The sequence below is a fragment of the Megalops cyprinoides genome, chromosome 12 (assembly GCF_013368585.1).
Source record: "Megalops cyprinoides isolate fMegCyp1 chromosome 12, fMegCyp1.pri, whole genome shotgun sequence".
NCBI classification, from domain to species: Eukaryota; Metazoa; Chordata; class Actinopteri; order Elopiformes; family Megalopidae; genus Megalops; species Megalops cyprinoides.
In genome coordinates this window covers 26464094-26487309 of record NC_050594.1, presented here as the reverse complement: position 1 = coordinate 26487309, position 23216 = coordinate 26464094, and the positions used below count along the sequence as shown (strand labels likewise).

Below are 23216 nucleotides of genomic sequence, written 5' to 3'. Positions count from 1 at the left end.
CGTAGCCACAGCACATCTGATTATATGCTGATGATGTGAGGATATGCCTGCTGTGTTATATATTAAGCGACAGATCAGTCAGACACCAGTTAGACACAGGTTGCGGGAAAATTAGAAATCTGAGTCCAACAATGCTGTGTCATTGCCGAATCATAAAGCCATTCGGAAACTCATTCCTCACGCCTTCCTACACCATTACAGGGACATGAACGAACGAATTTGACTAATTTATGTTTCTTCATGTGTGCGTGCTTCCAAGGGAATCCGCTATCACACAGCCATGACGACCTGCACGTATACATGGGATGTGGCTGAACCTCAAACGCAGTGAGCGTGTCGCGGTTAAACGCGGGAATACAGTTGTCACCCACTCTACCTTTACATGGACAGCAAGCCCCTGGTGCACCCGACAACGGTAAGAATCTGAACTAAAAAGCACTTGTCTCTGTTTACGACAAAACTGTAACTGATATGGTACTTGCTTAAGTAATAAATGTAATGTGTGTATTTTACAAACTATGTCTTTTTGTAAACGTATGTAAAATACCTCGACTAGGTACAGACGGGATATGATAAAACACCTTATTTTATTCTTCAGTGAAGTCTAAATAGTCTGTGTTGTAATTGTGTGAATAGGTGTGGCGAAAATCATATTGTGTCGTCATTTTATATCAAGAAACGCACGTCCCTATTCATGTTAAATTACTTGATAAACTTGAGCCTATTAAAAAAAGCGAGTGTTTCATTCCATAATGTTGATGTAGTATTGACAAAATCTTGAAGGGAGGTTTATTATGGGTTCTTGTTGTGACCACAAAACGTTGCTTTTATTAATATTTCTCTCCAGTAGTACATCTATGTAATTCTAGGTGTAATTTTTGCAGCATGATTCTCTTAGGGGTGTAGTAGCTGTTAACATCACCACCGAGCTACAGCTCACACAACCGACTAAAAAGGCCAGGACATACAGTACCCGCTATATTTATCCATACCACTTAAAAAATCTGAAGACATGCTTTGAAAGGCTATTTTTTCCTGCTTAAAACATTTTTGAATGGTATGATTTAATCATAATATCTTTGCACAGAGTAAAGTCATGTTGTTTCCAAATTATACTTCTTATTCCATAGAACAAGAGGGTCACATTTATTCACACAGCTGTCATTAGTATTTTGTAAAATTCTCCTCTGGTATGGAGGACACTTACAAGATGCTAGCTGGTTTATGAGGTTCTTTCTCTTCTGAGGGGGGACTTTTCCTCCTGGATAATTCTTGGATTTTTGTTTATTGCTTGTGAACTGCTTCCTTTGATTGGGGTCTGGAGATAAAAATGATCAATTAAGAATATCAATTTTGTGCTCAGTTAATCTGGACCATTGTCATCTTCAGACAAATTTCAGCTTCTTAGCAGAAGAAACCATGTTTTTGTTGATAATTTATTTTGACATGAGCTCCAGACACATATGCAAAATGCAAAATAATCTAAAAACATAACAGGTTCTTTCTTAGCATAAGCTTGGCCTGTTTATGCCAAACATAAAGCTCATGAGAATTGCCAGTTGCCTGTTTGTGCCTTGCCTTCGAAAGAGGCTTCTGTAACATTAATGCATGTGACATGGAATGGGTCTCTTTGCTAAATGACGAGATGTAAATGTCAGACACTCTCATCCGGAGTGACTTTAAAAAGTGCATACAAAAAGGTAAGGCCAAGAGCAGGGACGACGCCATATCGTCATTGTCAGAACCAACAGCAGCAGTCATTACGTAACATACGTGTTTCTGTTGAGAGCCATGGCAGGTGCAAGAAGTAGTCTGACAACATAGTGTTTATAATTTTGCAAATATATTTGAGGATATCATATGACTGTTCAGAGTTAGCTCATGTTAGTTGTGCCAAGATGCAGTTTAGACAGATGAGTTTTCAGTCTGCGGCAGAAGATGGACAGCAAGTCAGCTGTCCTGACTGTTGCGACTAGCTCATTTCACCATTTTCAAACTGAAGATGCCGCTTTGTCTTTGGATCCAAACCACTTAGCTCAGGTCGGCAACATAGGCATGCATTCTCTTCCTGGCAGGGTTGCCACTGTGCCAGAAGCTATAAATTTCTTACTAACAGACACTACAGTGGAAAGTGGTGGATTCAGCTTTTTTTTTTTTTTTTATAACTACCTTTCAGCTCATGGAGGTCAATGTCTGTTTACTTGTAGTCTCCAGAGTTGTCTGACCTCAGTATGATAACGCATGCTACTGATTAATCTCTTCGATTTCCTCCTTTTGCAACTTCATAAACAGAAAGCCTTTGTATGCCAATGTATAGCTGAAGAAACTTCCATTAAACCTCGTACGAGCAAGCTGTTAATGCACATTTGTGCTGCCAGATTTAATCTTAAAGATTACTTAAGGGTGTGAAGCAAACGATACCCTCCTGTTTTCCAAATTTACTCTGTGCAATGATGATACAATTAAAGTATAACAAAGAAATGACACAGAATTTTTTTCTAACATGTTTTTGTTCCTATTCAATCAGGGGTGTACATAAATATGGAGACACTGTATGTACAGATAGTGTGGAATTAGTGGCCTGACAGTTTTAAAGCATTAGATTACTTTTGTTGTTGAGGCTTGCTATTGTGTGGTGAGAGATAATGATCTGATATGGATGACGCATAACAGTTTAACACCAAAGTCTGGATAAACTGATACTTGACAATCCGTTTGTAATCGACTCCTCTGAACCTCTAATGACAATAGAAAACGTAATGCGCAATGGCGTTCATGCTGTCCATGCAAGCAATGTCCTAGAGGATAAAGAAGTATACCCTTGAAATATTTCAGTGGCTAAATGTGTTCTGCCATCCGCCTTTCGGGGGGAGCATTGTCGTCATCACAAGTGTGAGAGGGTGGACCCCGAGGGGAGTGTGAGTTTAACCCCTGTGTTACCAAAGGCTTGGGGCTACAGTGTCACGTGTCATCTCACGTTTGTGTTAACATGGATCTGGTATCCCAGGGAGAGGAACGCACCTTCCATGTAGCCTGGTCCACATTTACCATTTACTGATGTAATAAAACAATACATGTAGTGTTAAAAGAACAAACTGCAGAGCAGAAAGACAAATGAACAATAGGTTACATATATGACCAAAAAAAAAAAAAAATCACATTAGGACATTCAATTCCTAAAAGACGCAAAAACAAAGAAATAAATGCCTCTGAATAGCTGCTTTATGCTGTAGTTCTAGATAGCACTGTGAAAGCACTACGAAGCATGAGAACCAACATCGTGTGACTGGATCTACACCATTACGTACAACGTAAAACTGTAGAAAGCTTTGCCCGACTCATCCACAATGCGCTTAATAAGCATAACATCTAAACTTTGTCGGATACACAGTGAGTAACCATGAGAATTTACATCTACTGCACAGCTGCATTTAAGCTGGTGGAAAAAAGTGACTACAGAAAAAATATATATAAAAAAAATCTATTTCTGAATTAAAACAATAAATCTGTGCCAACAACTTCCAAAGAGACAGCCCAGCAAATTCAGGTCTATGGATGACCCGATCCTTTTGTCTAACACCTTCTTGTGTGAGGTTTTAATTTTGCTGGTGTTTTTACACACAATCTTTGTCATTCTATATATTCCAGGTGATCTATGCATACACAGGATACAGCAATTGCATGGACTGACATTGAACAAGGTAAGCCTCATATATTGGTACGTCACTAACAGTCATGATTCAAACCAGGACAGGTCAGACAGGGTGACTAAAGCCATCCAGATTGAACACATTTTATACACTGTACCATTACACAGGGAAGAGGAAAAAAAAGCAGAATAAAATAAATGTTTGAACCTTTCATTATAATTACTTTCAAAAACAACAGATATTGCATGAACTGCTGGTAATTCTTTTTCTTTTTTTTTTAAGAAAATATATAATTGTGCGAATGTAGCTACAATTCACCGCTGGCAAAAGCACTGGTACTTGTGGAAACAGCATACAAGACAGGTGCCTTATGTCATTGGCGAGTGAAGGCCTTCAACTCACGCTGGGCTTCGATCATAATAAGCATCTTGCTCTTCCCTACCAGTGCTCAGGGTTAAGGCTACCTCAAGACTGCTGCCATGGTGTTACGTGTATTTCTGCCAAGGAGTAACGCCTCAGGGTCTCTGTAAGGTGCAAGACAGTAGCTGGATTGTAAAATAACGACATAGAAAATATAAATAGAGGGTTTTTTTGGGGGGGGGGGAGCGGAGGCGGGCAGTGGATGGGAGGGGAACGGGAGAGGTGCAGTGTCCGGTATTGCGCAGCATGGCGCCGCTTCAGTTGATTTGGTCCAGAGCCCGCAGCAGCTCCTCCCCCTGCAGCAGGTGCTGGCGGCCCAGGACGGGCGCGTTGACCTCGCAGTCGTAGCGCGTCAGCTGGGGGAGGCCGCTGCCCTCGAAGGAACTTCCCAGCAGGCGGCAAGCCAGGTCTGAGGGAGAGAGGAGAGGCAGTGTAAGGGCTACATTCGGAGATACCGGTGTAGGCCTGGTCTAACGATAATCTGGGGCGCGCTCAACAGCTGTGATGATTCAAAGGGCTATGAACGTTCTGCTCAGGAACGAGCAGTTTAAACTTAGTACTGTTTGAATTGTTTCTACGCAACACCTTTCAGTGGTAGTTCTTTCCTTTTGTGAGCGTGTGAAAGTGGAGAGGGTTTTTGGCTGCTGCTGACAGGGGGCTATTTAAGCACACATTTCGGATGATCAGATGAAACAACAAAAGAGGGTGATGGGAACACTGTGTAAATGTAGCTAATGCGCCACGCGTTTCATAGCACTAAGGGATGTTCACCATCGTGTTTGTCAAACACATTTCCTATTTTTATAAGCAGCCTACACTTCAATTAATTTCAAATTAAACTGTAGTTATAGAGTGTTAAGTAGTTTGTATTAAATTTAATTTCTCAGATTTAGCTGGCATCCTTATTTATTGAAGCAGAATACTGAAAAAATAACTCATTTTTGCAACTTGATGCTCAATTCAGCACTATTGCCATTTTAGAATGTATTACACAACTGTTTCCATAACTCAGAATATCCCTGGTTAACTGGTCCAGATGTTTAACAGTTCATAAATACAGTGTGCTATATTCAGTCATGAGAGAGCTACCTGAGGGCAGGAGCAGGATGGTCTTGCTTGAGAGCAGCTCTGAGCCCCTGGCCTCCAGCAGTTTGGCCCTCTTGCCCTGCTCAGCAGAGTCTGTCATGTCCTGGAGCAAAGCATCCTGGGAAGGCAGCAGTGAACAAAACTTAAGCTCTAACTGTTCAGAACGAGTGATGAAAGTCAAGGGCTCTGCACCATGTAAGAACACTATCCAAACCATGACTCACTGATCCACTTTGGTTGACAGACATGTACATTTTTTAAACTAACGAGTGGGATAAACACAGAGACCGGAGACTTACCAGTCCGACAGCCTGGGACAATGTAGTGCCAGCCTCCAGCTTCCTCTTGCGCTGGGAGTTCTGTATAGCCACCATCTTGGGAGATGCAGACACCCTGAAGTGCAGGAAAAGGTGGGGAAGAGAGGGGTCAGGATGGGCATCTGCTGATGCTGGTGTATGTTGCCCTGCCTGTGATACTCATTTCCAAAGCTGGTTTTACTTAAGTGCAGCAGTGTGGTCGTGTCAATGGGGATTATCAGCAGAAAGCGCAGATTTGAATTTCAAGTAAGGCACTAATAAAATTCACATAAGGCACTTACAGTTAACTGCTTTCATGAATACACAGTTGTGAAATGGATCATTTTTTACATATAAGCTATAGGGGTGTACTGAGACAACGATCTGTATCGATGTTAAATGTGAGAACTGATCCATACCACTGACTTTTATTTTTATTTACATTTGTGCAGCTGCATGGATGAAACGAGAGTGCTTACACAGTCCCAGCTATCTTTGAACACTGAGTGTTAGTTCACTGGCATATACTGAACTAATGCTGAAATACACTACATTGTTTTAAATTGAATCATTGTGCATTGTGTGAAGTGAATTCTTAGATGTATTCTGATATATTACATCATTGCTGAGGTATTAATATTGTTCATATGTCAACCTTGGGTAAGGCTCTGCTAAGCCAATAGTAACAATGTTTAAATACTTGACACTTAATATTTACTTAACTTCCCCCATCATGTTGAGGCCACAATTAAACCTACACTACAAGAGAACAGTATAGTTGAGTATGGATAGTTATTCAGGGAAAAGCCTTTACCTCTTGCTGAGTGGTGCGGGAGCAGGTTTGGCGTCGGCCAGCTTGGAGGGTGCGGCAGCAGGCACGGGGGAGGCGGGGGCACTGCACACCTCATGCAGCAGGTGCAGTGGGGAAGAGGCCCCGGATGAGGGGGAGCTGATGGAGAGGGGCTCCCCCGGGGACAGAGTGCGCAGCTGGAAGTCGTCGTCCATGGGGATGTAGGGAGCCAGCATCTCCAGGTCCAGGTCCTCCATGGCCTGGGGAGGCACAGAGAAGGAAGGGCGTCAGTGAGTCTGCCCTCCCTGCTGCTGCACAGCAGTCCACAGGGGACACTCTACCATGGATACCTCAAGCACACTTCAGCTTAGCACTTACTGCCTTCAGGCACAGAAAATCCACCTCACTTCAGCCTCTGCTGAAGAAACGTAAAATCTAGTACTGTGTCAGGAATACCTGTGTGGTGAAAGGGGTCTTGGGTTCCGTGTCGATGGCAAACAGTTTCTCCACCAGGTCCAGTTTGAACTCGGCACCGATTTCAGAGTCCATGCGGTAGAAGTCCATTGGGCTTCCGGGCTGGAAAAGGCAGACATCATAAAGCTCTTCATTTCAGTAAAATACATGGCACCAAGAGCTTGCCGAGTCAGCCTGAGGTTCTGCTCAGCTTTAAAAACCTGAGTGTGGACACATACAGAGCTTTCACCCTGTGACCGAAGCACACAGCTTTATTGCTTACACACATTGTAAGCAATCTCTGTCCTATTTTGAAATACCTCTGAAGTGACTGACATGTAAGGGGCTTTTACATGCTGAGACTGAGTGTCAAATGTTTGGCTGCTTCATATTCATTTTCATTTCTGTTTACATTCATGAGAAGGGCTTCCTGCAGCAGGATAAGCTGTTTACATGGATCCTTTTACAGTAAACATTTTCAAATTCAGGCTGTAACCAAAAACTCTTGCAGTGTATTCTAGAAATTAACTGCAAGTCAGCATCAAACAAACCAACTCAACCATGCCCATATCTTTGAAGGGGTACCAGCATCATCACGGCGGTTCTGTGGGCAGGTCTGTCGGCGTGCTCACCTCTGGGGGGCTGTTTACAGTGCTGGGGCCTGACGGGGCGCTGGATGTGCCCCTGGCCCGGGACACGAAGCTGTCAGAGCTGGGCTCCAGCTGGGCGCCCACCTCCATGTTGAGGGAAGGCTCCAGGCCGCTGCTGAGGGCCTGGGCGGGCTCGCTCGGGGGCAGCGGGGACAGGGGCAGCTTGTCACTGCTGGGGGGCAGCATGACGTCGTTGTAGAGGGGAACCTCCTTCAGAATGTGGATCTCAGAGTCTGCAGTGTGGGAGTAAGGAGGAGGAGGAGTCAGGACAGTGTGCAGACTCAAACGAAATTTAACACAGCAGCTAAGGACAGCTAATCATCAGCAACAGGATGTGTAAGGAGGCAAAGATTGAAGTGCTAAGATTAACACCGCAAGTAGTTTTAAATTCTTTCCTGTGTACAACTTCAGTTCTTTCCCAGTATACAAATACGGATGGCAGTTGGTTATTTTAGGATATCTGAGGTGATATCCTTGACTGAAAAATTAATCCTAACACATTTACTTGCACCTCTATCCAATTAAATGAATCAATTATTAACATTGTAATATGTTTTGAAACAACTTAAAGTTAATCACAACATCAGCATGTACAACTCTGAGAAATGTCTGTGATAACAGGCCAAACGCCTATCACAGATTAGCGCCGGCATACGTGCAGTTTAAAACGTATAATGTAACATCTACAAGCCTTGTTTATGTTATTTAGATACTTATTATAACTTCTGTTATCAATAAGCTGATGTCAGACATAGGAGGAGCTTTAAGCACCACAGCAGTATCTCAACAATCAGCTGTGGTCATTTTTCTGGACCTATCAGTTATATTTATCACATATCTTGTTTGTGCTGAATTGGGTGGTTTTTGTCAGTCACAGTCAATCAACAATGAACCCAACGTGTTAGGTGCCTCAGCAAAGTAGCGCCTTGTGTGTCTACCCCCCAGATGGAATTGCTGGGGGCGGGTGCATGCGTTCAGTGCGTTCAGTGTGTTGCGGACCTGAGCTGCTGAAGTCCAGGGTGATGATGGTGTCTCCGGCGGCGGGGGCCAGGATGGTCAGCGCCTCGGGCTCCTCCTTCAGCTTCTCGTACAGGCTCCCCGTGCCCTTGGTCTCCTCGGCCTTGGTGAAGATCTTGACCATGCTGGCCTCGGGGCTCTCCGCCTCCACGGGCTCCGAGTCCTTCTCCGTCTGATCCAGAGAGAAGACCAGCTTCTCCTCCACCACCCCGCTGTGGGGAGAGGCAGGCCGAGGTCACGCACGGGAACATGCCGCCGCCACCACTAGGGGGCACTACCTTCAACCTCACACAAGTTGTCCTGTAGTGCTTACTGCACCTTGCCAGAGTTGTCATTCATATCTCCAGCTTTTTTTCAGCTTCCACTTACAGAAACCTTGCTCCATTGCACCACATAGTTGTCTAGCAGAAGTTCCATGCCATTAGTGGACAGAATGGGGACAAGGATTTGTGAGAAACACTTCCCTGTCTCTGGTCCAGTTTCGTACCTGAGCACATAGTTGACACACACAATGCACTGGGGCTGGGAGTTCTTGTTGTTGTAGATGACAGTAGCCTGGGTCTCCACCCACACATAACCTCCTCTCTTGGCCAGCATGCGGTACTGGCCTGTGGTGGCCTGGCCCTTAGCAAACACTGTAATCGGGAGAGAAGAGAAACACAGATGGGTCACGGGCTGTGCTAACAGAATCAAAAACTCCAGGGTAAATACTTTCATGTATCGTGATACGAGAGCAGATGGTCAGCATCTGCTGGAGCGTGCTGACACTTACAGTTATGGTGTGTCTTGGTGAGATGGTCTGAGTCCAGAGCGTGATAATACTCATACACAGAGCGATTCAGGAGATCCTCCGGCTCATATCCCATCAACTCTGTGATCCTGAGGAAAAGGCAAAGATGGAAAAAAATGGGTCCACTTGCTCTCTGGCATAGCAACAATAATGAGATTACAATGCAGTTCTTAGGATGAAAGTGAAGTCTGCTTCAGTGTTCATAAAGCTTTTTAAAACACCAGACGCTAGGTGGCAGTGTTGCTTTAATTTCAACAGGAGCAGCCATGATTACATCCAAAACGTTTCGCTCCTACAGAAACATGTTCAAGCAAGAATGCAAAACATTCAAGTTATTCTTAACACAGTAAATGTCCCCTTTTCAGTCTAAACTGATGATATGTGGGAAACACAAAAACAAACTTAACTTAACCACTACATTTTCATATTATGCATAAATCTCACGTGTTTGCTTTTGCAATGCCAGTTTCCTTCTGATTGCTATGTTAAGACAGTCTTTTTAAACCTTTACAGCAATCAGAGTGTGACCATCCTGTAAGAAAGCCTGACTGGATAAAGTAAACATCCACCCCCCCCCACCACCACCATACTGCATGGAAACACGATTCTAACAGAAATGAGTAAGATTCAGCACACTGTGGTTTTTGCAAATCGAATTTAATGAGTGGAGCTTTGGATGCAAGCACAGCTTCTTCAGGCCACTGACCAAAAGCCCGGGTTACTAAATGAGAGGGCTGGCTGGGGATACATGCTGTGGCGGTCGCACTAACCTCTCGTCGCAGTAGGAGAATTTCATGTCCAGGGTGTGGCGGCTGAGGAAGGTCTTGCTGTCCAGAGGGACCTCGATGTTGGAGGGGTGCGGGATGGGCTCGCAGATCAGCACCAGATAGGGGACGGGCGGCTCCTTGTAGCCGCACTTGTTGGGCGTGTCCTCGTTCTCGTACACGCGAATATGCCCTGTGCAGTGCAGCACCTGAGGAGAGGGGGGGGCAGAGGGGTGGCACATGGTCACACAGCTGCCATTTTGTGCACAGCGCCAAGCAGTCTGTCTGTCTGCTGTCGGTCTATCTGTCTGCCTGTCTTCCGTCTGTGTCTGTATGTGTACACACAAAGATCTGTGAGGGATAAGGCCTGACTGTGTATACAACCGCAAACTTTCAGTGGGCTTCAGAAGTGTCACTCCTTCTGTTGATGTTATTTTCAATACACAAGATGCGTGGGGAGGTTTGTTGAGGGTTTCGACTTTTGGCTTGTGTGTCCGAGTGGAAATTGCTGATATCAAAACTGCCCCTATTTTGTCACTCGTGACAATTCCTTATCTTCACTTTGTGCATTCACACAAACACACTGATCAGGGCTGGCGCGAGTCCAACAGGAATGAAATAACAGCATTCTGATACCTCCTGCGGAGCGAATGAAGTGCAAAACGATATTGTTTCAGATCGCAGACAGCACGTGCATCAAAGGTTGCACGGCCAGCCCGGGTAGGTTGAGAAGTCACTCACACCCATTTACAAACACAGCCCGGGATTAGCGCGGGCAGCTGGCACGGCAGAGCCAGTGAGAGCTCTTTGTTTTTGGAATCTCCGCCGAGTCATGGGACGAGACTAATCCAGCTGCCGCGTTGGGGCGCGAGGATCTTCCCGCCACCGCGCGCCACTCGCAGCCCAGCCTGCAAGCCGCTTATGATGGCCTCACCGTCTATACGTGGGAGACCAAGTGAAGGACACCGTGACGCAGGCCTGCGTCTGACCCCAGCGGGGGGGGAGGGCTTACCTTCCACGTGGCCGACTTGATGTTGACGGTGCGCCCCCTGCTGGTGAGAGTGCACTTCATGCGCAGGAAGAAGCTGCGCTCGGTGTTCGGCTCCTTGGCTTTCTTGGAAGACCCTGTGAGGCGAAAAAAGCACTCACTGCAGCTTGAGGAGTATCAAACACGTTCACACATCCCAGAGGGATCCTGAATAGCACTCCCACGCCGGCCAGCTGTCACCCATAAGGGACCGCTTGTTCCATGTGCCTCCTCGGGGGATGGCAACACAAGCTCCACATTTTTTCAGATTTAGATTTAAAGACAAATTAGCAGTTGAGGAAAGTAAAACTCGGAAGAGAACACAAGGTTAACAAAGGTCACCAGGGGGTATGTTTTTAAAGAGTCTCGACGGCACCGGCTCAGGGCCAGAGAGGGATGTGCAGATTTGTCAGCTGTGCTCCCAGTGACCAAAGGCTAGAGGAGAAATAATTCTTATGTTCTGCTCATGTGTGGGTGCTGACACCAGGAAGTGCCAGGAGCACTCAGAGAGAAACAGGACTGGGCAGGCTGCTGCTTTACTGTGTAAAGGACACGTGACCGAACTGGCAACTCTGCCCAAGGCCTACAATGACTTTAATCTTATATTTTAGTGGGGCAGCACGGCATGCTTGACTGTGTGTGTGCACATGTGTGTGTGTGTGTGTGTGTGTGTATATTTATTTTACCTGTTCTGTGGATGAGCATCTCCCTCATCTCTTCATGGTCGCAGGGGTGGGTGAAGTCGAAGACGCTGTGCCCCGTCAGGTCAAACTGTCGTGATGGAGAGAGATTTTAGAAATGCCCCTCAAACATTCCCTCAGAACATAACGCCACGGTCCTTAGAGCTCACACACCTCACAACTACTCTGGAACGAACAGGTGGGCTTACCTGGGCCAGGCCCAAGCACTTGCTGACGTTCTCCGAGAGGTAAATCATGTCCCCATCCTCGGAGAGCACCATGAGGAACCCCTCGAGGGCCTTCAGGTAGAAGCTGTTGAGCTGGGTGTCAAGCTCCGACTCCTCCACCGCCTCATCTGTGGAAGTGGCGAAAGAAAGACTCAGGACTTGCAGGCACTCGAATTCTTAACACTGCAGCGTGTGAGAGAAAGGACAGCTCTAATCATGGAGAAACCGAAGGCTCATTATCCGGCCTCTCTGTCCATACATGCATGTGTGTTCTTGCTCACTAGCTTTTTCCCGCTGAATTGGCAGAAAGTTAATCCCAGCCCAAGGCCCCACTTTTACGCCTGAGAGAACGGTTTAAGGCTGGGAAGGCAGTGGGGAGGCGGTTCAAGGCTGACCTTGTCTCTCACGTAAAGCCACAGCCTGCTTCCTTTTCACAGCCTGGAGAATGCGAACGAGGAATGCTAACACGAAGGCTAAATACAGCAGGGCAAACTGTGTGTTTGTAGAAAGCAGGGTTAGGGTGCGTACTGTAGCTGGCTCCTTCCTCTCTTGCAGAACTACCTGTAATTCTGTCATTATCAATGGCCTGACTGGAGGGATATCTGGTTAGCTCAGCTACTGCACTGATCACAAGCCTGCCGCTCAGGGCTGCTGCTCCATTGTCACTCGTCCTACGACCTGAGCTCCACTCACCCACTGAGGACACCCCATTTGCTTGTCTCGTGTAATTTGCACCCTCCCTCAGGACACTGACCGGTGCTCAGCAGCTTCCTCATCCGCAGGTAGCTGATGGCCAGCCTCATGATGGAGGCCTTGTCCAGGTTGGAGCTGATGCTGTGGGGCAGGGGCAGCTGGTGCGCCAGCTCGTAGAACACCTCCGACTCCTTGCCCCTCCGACATCGCGCCGCGTCCCGGGACTTCTCTTTCCTGCGCTCCGAGCTCACCCTGCAGTGGGGGGAAGTAAAAGCAGAGGTCCCATCAGTATCAGTGTCTGGATCCAAACCTTGCACGCACAATCTCGCCTCTCGCATTCTTAGGGTGCCGGGCGGGGGGCAAAACGCAGTCTCTATCCAGAGTGGGGACACTGCAGCACTCTGGTTTTTCATGTGGTCCTTCTCATTTACATGGACATCCTAATCTGAATCATATTGGCTGGGGACTAATGAAGGGGCAGAGAGTCCCCTCGTGTGATTGGATGGAGAAGGGGGCCTGACTGTATGACACGCCCTGGATTCTATGTTCTGCTTCGCGGTGCGCGGCCAGAACAGATCACTAATCACTCTGACACTTACTGCCTTGGCTTCTGTCTCCGCTGACAACAGATTAACATGTTTCAGCTTTGTCAGTGGGAGGAATATATTCCATTAATACAGAGAACTGCACAGCTCACTGAATCAAAACATGTACGTCTCTCCTTGAAATGACATTCGTTAAAGGCGGCAAGAGATCTTTCCACACTTCTTTTTTTTTTTTAAAAAAACACAGAATTTGAGGATGGAAACAAGTTACAGTAAGGTCATTACCCTGTTATGTGTAACGCCCATATCACACCTGTCTAAAGAACACTGCAATCTTCTCTGCTTTAATCAAATTTCAGTGAAGAACAGATTATAGATTTCTGCTGCCAGACCCTGTTGAGACACATAACTGCCTGAAACATGTCTGAAGACAACAAATGCACGCCCACTGCAATTTCCTGCTTTTAAATGGAAAAAAGTTAACTCTGCTAAACAGCCGGGTTTCCTGCCTCTTAATCTTTATTCCAGTCATCACATCTCATGTCCTCTTCCTGGTGCTACAATGGCCCTTGAACGCCCAAGTGATGGAAACCCTTTCATTACAGAGTAATGCACCCGTGAAAGTTTGGAGAAATGGCAAAAATGTTAGGTAATCACGCAGGCTAGCTGTTTCTGCATACGTCACAAGTAACCAATATCCAGAAAACAAACCAATGACATATGTATAATATTGTACCAGATAGAGACAGGCAGCCATTAGATGACATTAGTTTTTTAACTGTTCCTGTAACTCCATTTCCATTCACAGGCTTGGGGAATAGGACATTTGATAAAAGGATGGGGTTTGGAGCCCAAGGTTTGGGATTCTATTCCCATGTCTGAGGTTCCCCAATTCCAACTGAAAATCCATGGCAGCATGTATTGCAGGGAAAACAACTCTCTCTTTTGCTACCCAAGTAGCAACTGTTATTCTTTAATACAGAAATGCAGCACCAAAACAAACACACGTGCACTCTGGTTATTTACTCGCTGTTGATACTGCTGTTATCGCAATAGCACCACGAAGCCCGCAGTCAATTCGGTGGGAGGTCCTTGCTCTCAGAACGCGAGTGCACTATGAAGCATACCCCAGGCCCTAACCTTTGGAACTCTGCTACATTAGTGAGACATATAGTGTAGACTGTGCCAGAAAAATGTAATGATAACAGCCGGAGGAGCAACTCAATTTAGGTCCCCCTCCTCCTCCGTCACAGTTCTGGGGTGAATGATGTCCCTTGTACACCATTGTATGAACCAGGCTGGCGTGCAAAATTCAGATTATGAATGCTTTTCCAATGCCTTCTTTACAACGCATGTCAGCTCAGCACACTACTGGTGCTAGTACCAGCCTACTAACTTACTTACTTAGTGAGCTGTGGGTGCAGCCAGAAGACTTGCGGTACTATGTTGCCTTGGTGAGTTCCATTATGGAAAACTGTGAAGAAGTAAATGCAGAGGGAGGAAAAGGAGCACACTGCCATTGCTGATCAAAGCAAACAACCAGAGTTATAAGGAGTCTGTATTTCTCTCTTTTAGAAGAACCCCAGCCAGGGACTCGAGACCAGTAGGAGGTCACGTACTACCACTCTGGGTGCGGGCAATTCAATGGAAGAGCAATTTGCTGTATCATCAGTCAGCTTTTTTTCCCAGCTTGTGTGATCTTAGTTCTTACCCTACAGCGGAAACGTGGTATTCGAGGGGGGCAGACAGAGAAGAGGACGAGAGGCCCCATTCTCTGTCTCTAAATGGCGATATAAGGCTTATAGAATATGACAGGCAGACACAGCGTATCGTTAACCACTTGCTGTACCACTCCCGGGGTACTGTCCAATCTCTCTGCTCTGGTGACAGCCTTGCTGCAGTTTTGTATTTACATAACAGTCTGTTCTGGATGCCTGAGTCAAGTCTGCAGTCAACCAGTTCAACAGATACAGTATCCTAACTGCAAAACTCGCCTGGCCAACCCCAGCCATCTGGTCAGCAGAATTAAACAGGTGAAAGAGTTTGTGTACATCAAGTATTTAACAAGTGGATTGGCTTAAAAGGGTTCATTCAGGTGCTTGGTACACGCAGCCATTCTTCCTGGATAAGCGGCTTATACCGATATTGGTTTTAAGCACATATATATTTTCCAAAACAACACAAGCAAGGACTGTAGTTGATATTACCATTACCTAATGACGTTAACGTGCTGGAATGTCTAAATGTGACCTGTGAAATCTCATCTAACAGCACAACTGAGCAAACCAAGGCAGGCAACTGAAGCATATGCCCTCAGATTTTCTAAGTAAAGCACCCGCTGAATCACCTCACTTAATCGCTCTGTAAAAAGCTTTTACTGCATATATTGACCGATCCACTTAGAATGTTTACAGTTCCCTTCTAAAAAAAGAAAAGGCCATTACATCTACCAATAATCTTGATGAAATCTAAACACTTCTCTATCCACTTGTGTGAGGTATGAGCCCCGAAGGAAAAAATCTGCCATCACTGGGATGAATTTTGCCATATATATTTATTTATCACAAATGATGGCAATCAACTTTTCATTTACAGGGTTCATTAGCAACAGGCCTCAACTAACATGAACTGTGCCAATGTTAATTATCTGCAGGAAACCCACAGTTATCCATCATTAAGACATTACCGTTAGCAGAGACTAATTTTGAGATTGTTTTGTTTAGATGCTGTTGTGCAAGGGTATACAAGGGACGATGTAACAATGACACATGGCCTCGATTATATGCAGTACATGATGCAGAACATGCCAGTGCAGGAAATATGCGCTCAAACAGTTACCATGTTTCAATGTCGGGCAGCCATTTCAACAACGGAGCGCTTGTTGTCCACAACGTCTTTGATCTCGCTGACTTTGTGTGGCTGATTAGGGTGGGGCGGTTTAGACAGTAAAGGCATTCATCAGACATAAGCCGGCATGTCTGTATGGATTCACTGAGCTGGATGATCTGCTGGGACTTGCCCTACCTGTCCTGTGGGTTTCAAGGAAACCAAACAATGCCCCACGATAAACACAGGGCAATAAGCTGTTTATGTTTGGCAAAATTTCACCAGTCTTGTGGAGGTAGCAACTGCATTTCAATGCTTTCGTTTCTGTTGAAGGCAGGGGATAGGGGTGGGGTTTTCCCCCTGAGGTGCACCCTCTGACACTGAACTTCAGACGGAAAATGTCTGCTCTGTCAGCTACCGATGCAGCCCAGTGTGACCGTGGCCTTTATATCTGAAGGTCACCTGCTAGCAGGCACAAACAATAGGTTCACCCAGGCTAGCGCTTCCCTTTGCGTCACCCTGGAGAAATCCTATTTGTTTGTGATCTGCATACCACAGGGATGAATTTAATTATGATCTCTTACAGAGAGAGAGATGAACATCAGCAAAGACAGTGAAGGCTTTACAAGACGAGTAATTATGAGCTATATACAAGGGTTCTTGGAAATTCTAATCACTCACCCAACATTAATACCAACCAAGTGATTCCATCATTTCTCACATTCTAAGGTGGTGATAATATTTTCTTGTGGGCTGAATTGCATTAAACTCATTAACTGAGTTCGTAGCTTCATTGAGGAATTGTGACTGAAAAAGCACTTGACAGGAGTTTCTCCCCACTCCACTAACACAACTAACGCAAGATACTGTAGAGTCTTGCTAGCTAGTAAACGTACTTTCAGCTAACAAAAAAATTGAGTGCACTTTGTGATTGTATTCACAAGAACAGAAAAAATGTGTGATTTTGTCAACAAGTAAGCTTCCACTTAACCATATTCATGACACTATTAACCCCTGAGAAACAATGGAAGCTGGCCATTAGCCATAGTTTCTCAGAGGTAATCTTGTAGTGGGCAAAGGCGGTTACTAGCTTCTTCCTTGCTTTTTTTTTTTTTAATTTGAAAAATGTCAATAAAGACTACAGTCGCTGTACTACTAAGCAAATAAACACCTAAGCCTAAATACATACTGACTACTCCATAGGACATTTGGCTTATGATCCCTAAACAGGCCTGCAACAGCAGTGCTCAGAGGACAAGAGATCTAAGTAGCTCCACTCAAATGATCTCGCAAGGGGGAAATCATACGCCACACAAATCCATCATAGTCTCAATGACAACTACACCCCAGCTTGATGCCTGCAGGCCCTCACCTACACATCTGCTCACGTATCTGAATCATCTGTAAATGCTGACGCACCCTGGCGCAGCTGCTGACATTTGCCAGCACTTGCTGATGTTCATTGACGTTTTCTGAAGATTCAACATGCTAAATCCTTGCAGGTATTTACTGCTTGAAATCTTCGCAGTGCGTCTTGGTTCCCCTAGTCAACGAAACGCTAGCTGTGACACTGTTGGCTAAACGATAAGATCTGAAGCGTTATTGTTACTTTCCTGCATATTAAATCAAGCAGATGAGGTCTGAGCAGTCGGATCTACGTGAAACAAGAGCAATTAACCGCACTGGTTCGTGTTCATTCACAGGCCAGTGGATTCACCAAATTGTGTTGTAGGACTACTGTCAAAGCATGCACACAGCCATTTATATCTGGTTGTTTATAAGGAGCAGCTGCTTACAGAGTGTAATACTGCACCCTTTCAGCTTGACTGGGAGAGTCAGTCTTATTGTCCCTTAGAGAGGTACTCAGACAGAGGACAAACGACTGCCTCACCAGCGCAGTGTGAAGGTCAGGCAAAAAAAAGCATTCGCACAGACACCAGTCCCAGTGCGACAGGATGTCCCACTCCAGACAGTTCAGCTGAGTGACAGAAGCGTGGTTTAAAAAAAAAAAAAAAAACTCAGGTATTGTCACCATTTTCTCCATTTGCTTTGTAGGTCAAGCAGAGCCCAGTCTGCTGTCTGGCAGTCTGGAAAAACTTGGAAGGAGTCTGCGATGAGTTCTCTCTGCTGAGGTTTGGATTTGATTTTCCACAGTACAAACAACAAGCCAAAAAACAGACAGGGAAATGCAACTGTTGTTCATTATCACCCCCATGAGAATTGCTTCACTAATTAAAAAGCCATTTCTCAGCAGATTCTGTCTATCATACAATTATACATTGAAGGGGCCCTAACCTCCACACAGCGAAGCAACACAGAACACACTATTATTGAGAAACTCTTCCTAATAAGGCAATAATTCATCTCTGCTGATAAGCCTTTGCATATTAGAAACGGAAGCAAACATCCACTTAACACTGTTTAGAAAGATAAAAAGCTCAGTGGAAGGGAAAACAGCAATTATAATATCAACAAATAACATAAGCCTACATATTCATTAATAAACGGAAACATTCAAACTAATACCTAAATGTAACACACTGAAGAGTCAAAATGCAATTACTACTGATGTAACGTCCTTCTCAGTTAACCTCACCCTGATGTGCCGATGCAGAACTACATACACCTTTGTTGCAATTCATGGACATAAATGCTCAGCTTCTTACAAACATTAGAAATGTAAGGCACCACAGTTTAAAGAATGCTTTCAGTCCATTTCCAAGCCAAGTCATCAGAAAAAATTATTCCCTCGCTCCATAATGAAATGCAAGCCAGTAATAAACATCAGCTTGTTACCTTTCGGGGCATTTGTCACTTGTAATTTGTGTGACAGAAGTGATTGTTCTGTATTATGTAATGCTTGCCAAGCCTGCACATTGCACTTCCACTGGTACAACTCTGTAGAGTTCTGAGTTTATCTGCACTTTGTCCACCTCGCACTGCAGACCTGATCCCAAACAAACTGCTGGCACATTTTCATGACCTAGATGTATTCACTGACGAATTATTAAACAAGACGTGTGAGCAACACGGCTTCGCTTTGATTTTGAAAGGGAAAAATGCACTCCTACTCCTTGACGCTGGAACTGGAAGCGTTTTAATAAGACCAAGTAAAATACACAGTGCCATGTGGCCATACAGATAAAAAAATAAACCTTTAGGCTTTTCTTGCCTTCACTGCAGCACATTACTGTAGATTGACTCTTACACTGGTATATGGTTTGCTGCCAGTTTTTGCTCCCCTACAGCCTAGCACCAAGCTACCACATTCTGTGGCAGTTACAGCCAATGACGTCAAACCTTGAGTGATTAAGAAGTGGGAAATGAAAAACAGTAATAAGACATAAGTAGACTGACGATTCAACGTGTAAAGGCAAAAAACGCAGCATTCCTTTGATGTGATCAACAACTTGCTTTGAAACCTAGCAGAAATGACAAAACAGAAATATTTATTCCTGTTTTTCTATGGTGTGTTACAGTGTAATTGTCTCTACATGCAGTACAAAGGTGACATCCAGCCCCAGCACAGCTAAATTAAAGATACTGTCTGGCAACGTCCCGAACCTGGCATAAGACTGTAGCTGAAGCTGTTTAATAATGGAAAGACCAAAGGACTGCTTTCACTAAACTTTTAAAAATTAAAGAACAAGTACCAGCCAATACAGGGCACTACCTTGAGGCAGACAGGCCACCTGACTGACAGCAAGATATGGAAAGTTTTTTTTTTATTAAACCAAGGGGAAGACTGACTAGAAGGGGAAAAAACATTATCAGGAGTTTGTGAATGTGTAGAAAGTTCTATATCATTCAAGTAAAGCCTGGCACAGATCAACACAAATGCATTTCAGACCACATTAAATCCAGACAAACCAACTTGAACTACATGACCATCTCTCTCTCCTTTTCGAGAACACACAATGGCCTCTTTTTCTGCAATCTCGCCCCTGTGCTCTGTTGACTTCTTGTCACTCAGCTAAGCAAAGCGCTCTAGGACACAATCTCAAAGGGCCCACAGTAAATTACACAGCACTAAGGGGCATTAGTGGTGGCTGACAGTGCACGTTAACTGAGCGAGGCTTGAGGCAGCGCTGCAGAACCAGCACTGAACACACAGATCAGAGTCCCATTACACCACACGCAGGAGACCACCGCAAGGTAATGTCCTGGTAAAAGGAAATGTCGAAGAGTGATCCTGTGCAGACAGCCATCAGCTCTGTATCAAATGGCTTCGCTAAATAAAACCCTGTCCAGAGAAACAGTTAAGTACAGTACCTCACTGAAGCCAGTCAATTTTGCAACTCTCTCACATTTCCAGTAATAATGTGGCTAAAATGTTACATGTTAAATAAGCGCAAATACTGCCCTATCAGTTCATTTTCAGAAATTGTAGACTGCAGCAGATTTAATTCAGTCAATTAAAAACATGTTAGGTTACACACCAAACAACCTTTTACAATTAATTACAACCATGGAAAATCCAGTCCACATAACATGGTCGGTGAATGTTTTTGCTAAATTAACTGCCATAAAGGGTGACCACCTGTGGCAGAAAATCTCAAACCAACTGTAACCTTTCCACCCAGCTAACAAAAAAATTCTTCACAGGTTATTCTTTTTGAACGGTGTTGTTTTAATCTCTGGTGAGGCTTAGTGTGAATTTCTCCAGTAAATCTTGACGTGTATACAGATTGAAGGCTACATCAATTAATCACTCAATGCATGCCTGAAAATGTGTATGGTGCAGGAAAACGCGACTGAAGAAACATTTGATTTTCACAGAATGTAGAAGAGCCTACTTTAAAGGGTAATGCTAGATTAATTATATTACTTCGCTTGTAGTAATTTAAGCAAGCAACAGGTTTAAATCCTAGGCTTAAGCGGTTTTAAATTTGGAAAGTGCTTAAATCTCAGAAAATATCCTCAAAACGCTTTGATAACACAGTTTCTACCACGTTGGATGCCAATCAAGCTGGATAAGGTCAAACATGGTGCGTGATGCAACAGAGTCGAGATCAAGGAATTACCTAGCGAGCTATTTTAAATCGTCTTGGTCTGTACCTGTATTCAATTAAATATAACTAGTTAGGAAAAGACAGTTACCATTCAGCTTGACAAACGTTTATAAAAGTTCTTGCTAACCAGTCAGGTCCTCTGTTAAAAAAAGAAAGAAAGAAAGAACAAAAAAACTAACGTTATAGATCAACAATTGGCGCTACATTTACGAAAGTGTCAGTGCGTAATCGAGCTAACATGCATGCCAACTAGTTATAACAAATAACTGTCGCTGAGTTTTCGGTTTAAACTTAAAAGGTAGCTAGTTAACGTTAGCTAACATATAGGTTATTTTACCAGCAGCTCTCTTTGCTAGTAGCTAAAAATATTACAACTCTGAACGCTCGATTGCTAACTTGCCAGTGACAGCCAACATAGTAGCCGTTACCCAATTTATGGCATAATTAGCTAACATTACCACACTAATAAAGCTCGAAGCGTGTGTCCAATAAGTTGGGCAATTTACCACAATTTGTTTGAACCGAACTAGCTACTACTTAGCTAGCAACTGTCCGCAACAAAATGGCGACGTAGTCACTGTCGGTGTAGCCTGGGAAGTAGCTATCTGTAACCGGCAACGTTAGCTAGTCTATCCATTTAAACAAACTAACTGTTAACTAAAGCGTACTGTTAGCTAAAAATGCAAGCCAAAGCAATTCCCCTGTGGAACGCATGTGCTAACTTGCAGCATAACAAAATGCAACATACCCCTAATCCCCAAATATAAACATAACATGTACCTTTTCTTTTCAGTGACAACCCCTGTATCCATTCTGGGATGAGACCTTTCTGTTTGCTACAATTCTAGCTAGCTAGCTAGCTAGTTTCTTTTCCCAAAGCAACGCTCCAATCAAGTAAGTTCCAGGCCCGTGTGTGAAGATGTGGCTAATCTGCTTGTTCCAAGAAAACTCCGAGAAAATCGAAAATTCCCTTTAATGTAAAAACTTTGTTGATCTGCGTAGTATCAAGAGGTTAACCCTCCGATGCACAAAGGGTCAAAGCATTTGTTTGACGCCTTTATGTGGCTAATCTTTCAGTAAAAACAGTTTCTGCAGCTCCACTGTCTCAGATCCCACCCGCCAGTAGTACTATTTTATTGTGTGTAATCTGTTCGTCCTCGCTGTGTCTTTACGGGAGCGAGCAATCACATGCCTTGTAGACGACAGGGGCGCGCACGCCATGATGAAATGTTTCCCGTACAAACTCTGTGCTCTGTTAAAAAAAAAAAAGCTGAACGAATTGTGCACAGGTTCTTTTATGGTATCTGTTTTGTGTGTTTATGTATTAAGTGCTATTTATTGGTTTGTTCGTTTATTCATTTTATTCGTTTATTTTAGTTTCAGATGTTTTTTTAATTTATATTTTGTCGCGAGAGTTGTTGCTGTTTATTAACTGAAAATGAGTGTTAAAATGTACATAAATTACATAAAATTGTAAGGACAAGTATATTTTCTTTTCTCAACACCAAGCTTTTTATTTTTATTTGCTTCAGATACCTCAGTGATACAGGTCAGAGGTGAGCAGCAGCTAGCCACATTGCTTCCAACGTGACTACCTCTTATCAAGTAAATAATACTGTAAATGTAAAGGTGAAGTGATGTTAAGAGAAGCCAGGCTTAATTTAAAACAAAATATATGGTAAAGGCTGGCAGAGCGGCAGTACATACGAGGAGAGATTAAGTTAAATAGAATGTCTGTGGCTGCATGTATTTGTTTAACCTCACAAATGGGAAGACTCGATATCTGAAAAAGGACAAAAACTAGTTGAATTAAGTGATTGATTGGTTTAGGCAATGTTTAAGCATAAATATGAGAGGTGTTTGCACCTGTGTCTGACTGATATAAATACAAACCATTCCAAACTACCATTCACATTTCACAACGGCCAACTTGGAAGCAGTAATAAACCAGCTCTAAGGTAGTATGAAAGGCTAGCTGCTAGCAAGGTTATGGATGGACCCCTTTCACGCAGAAATGAAATTGGCACCAATAGTCTGGAAGAAAGGCAGTTTTTGCCATTGTGTGAATGAGATTCAGTTTTTTTGTTTTTTTTTCTGCAGTATTAGTGCTTTTCTCAGAGGGTGGGGTGTCTTGAGTCACTCAGAAGGGTTGGGCTCAAATTTAAATTCAGCTAGACTTTTTAAAAAGGGCTAAAGTATACATTTAAAGGTGGCTGTAAGTGTATTTTGTAATTACCTAATATACTCTGAATTTTAAACTTAATCGATTGTCTTCAGAAAGCATTCTTCT

At 44.0% G+C, this 23216-nt stretch overlaps 1 protein-coding gene across 1 annotated transcript; it reads right to left on the bottom strand.

Moving 5' to 3' along the window:
• Positions 1 to 3148: 3148 nt before the first annotated feature.
• On the bottom strand, positions 3149 to 22139 carry hif1aa (hypoxia inducible factor 1 subunit alpha a). The gene is made up of 15 exons (XM_036542580.1): positions 21707 to 22139; positions 12605 to 12795; positions 11833 to 11978; positions 11630 to 11714; positions 10929 to 11041; positions 9923 to 10125; positions 9135 to 9241; positions 8850 to 8997; positions 8345 to 8574; positions 7328 to 7578; positions 6699 to 6818; positions 6267 to 6502; positions 5456 to 5549; positions 5160 to 5274; positions 3149 to 4479 (listed from the first exon to the last, which is right to left on the bottom strand). The coding sequence occupies exons 1-15, from the start codon at positions 21736 to 21738 to the stop codon at positions 4328 to 4330; spliced, it is 2223 nt and encodes a 740-aa protein (XP_036398473.1). The 5' UTR covers positions 21739 to 22139; the 3' UTR covers positions 3149 to 4327.
• Between the last annotated feature and the right edge of the window lie 1077 nt (positions 22140 to 23216).

Coding starts and splice junctions, on each gene's coding strand:
- hif1aa (XM_036542580.1), bottom strand. CDS start 21,738: ATGGATACAGGGGTTGTCACTGAAAAGAAAAG. Junction 8,998..9,134: donor CACCAAGACACACCATAACT/GTAAGTGTCAGC, acceptor TCCCGATTACAG/TGTTTGCTAAGGGCCAGGCC. Junction 5,275..5,455: donor TGTCCCAGGCTGTCGGACTG/GTAAGTCTCCGG, acceptor CTGCCTTCCCAG/GATGCTTTGCTCCAGGACAT.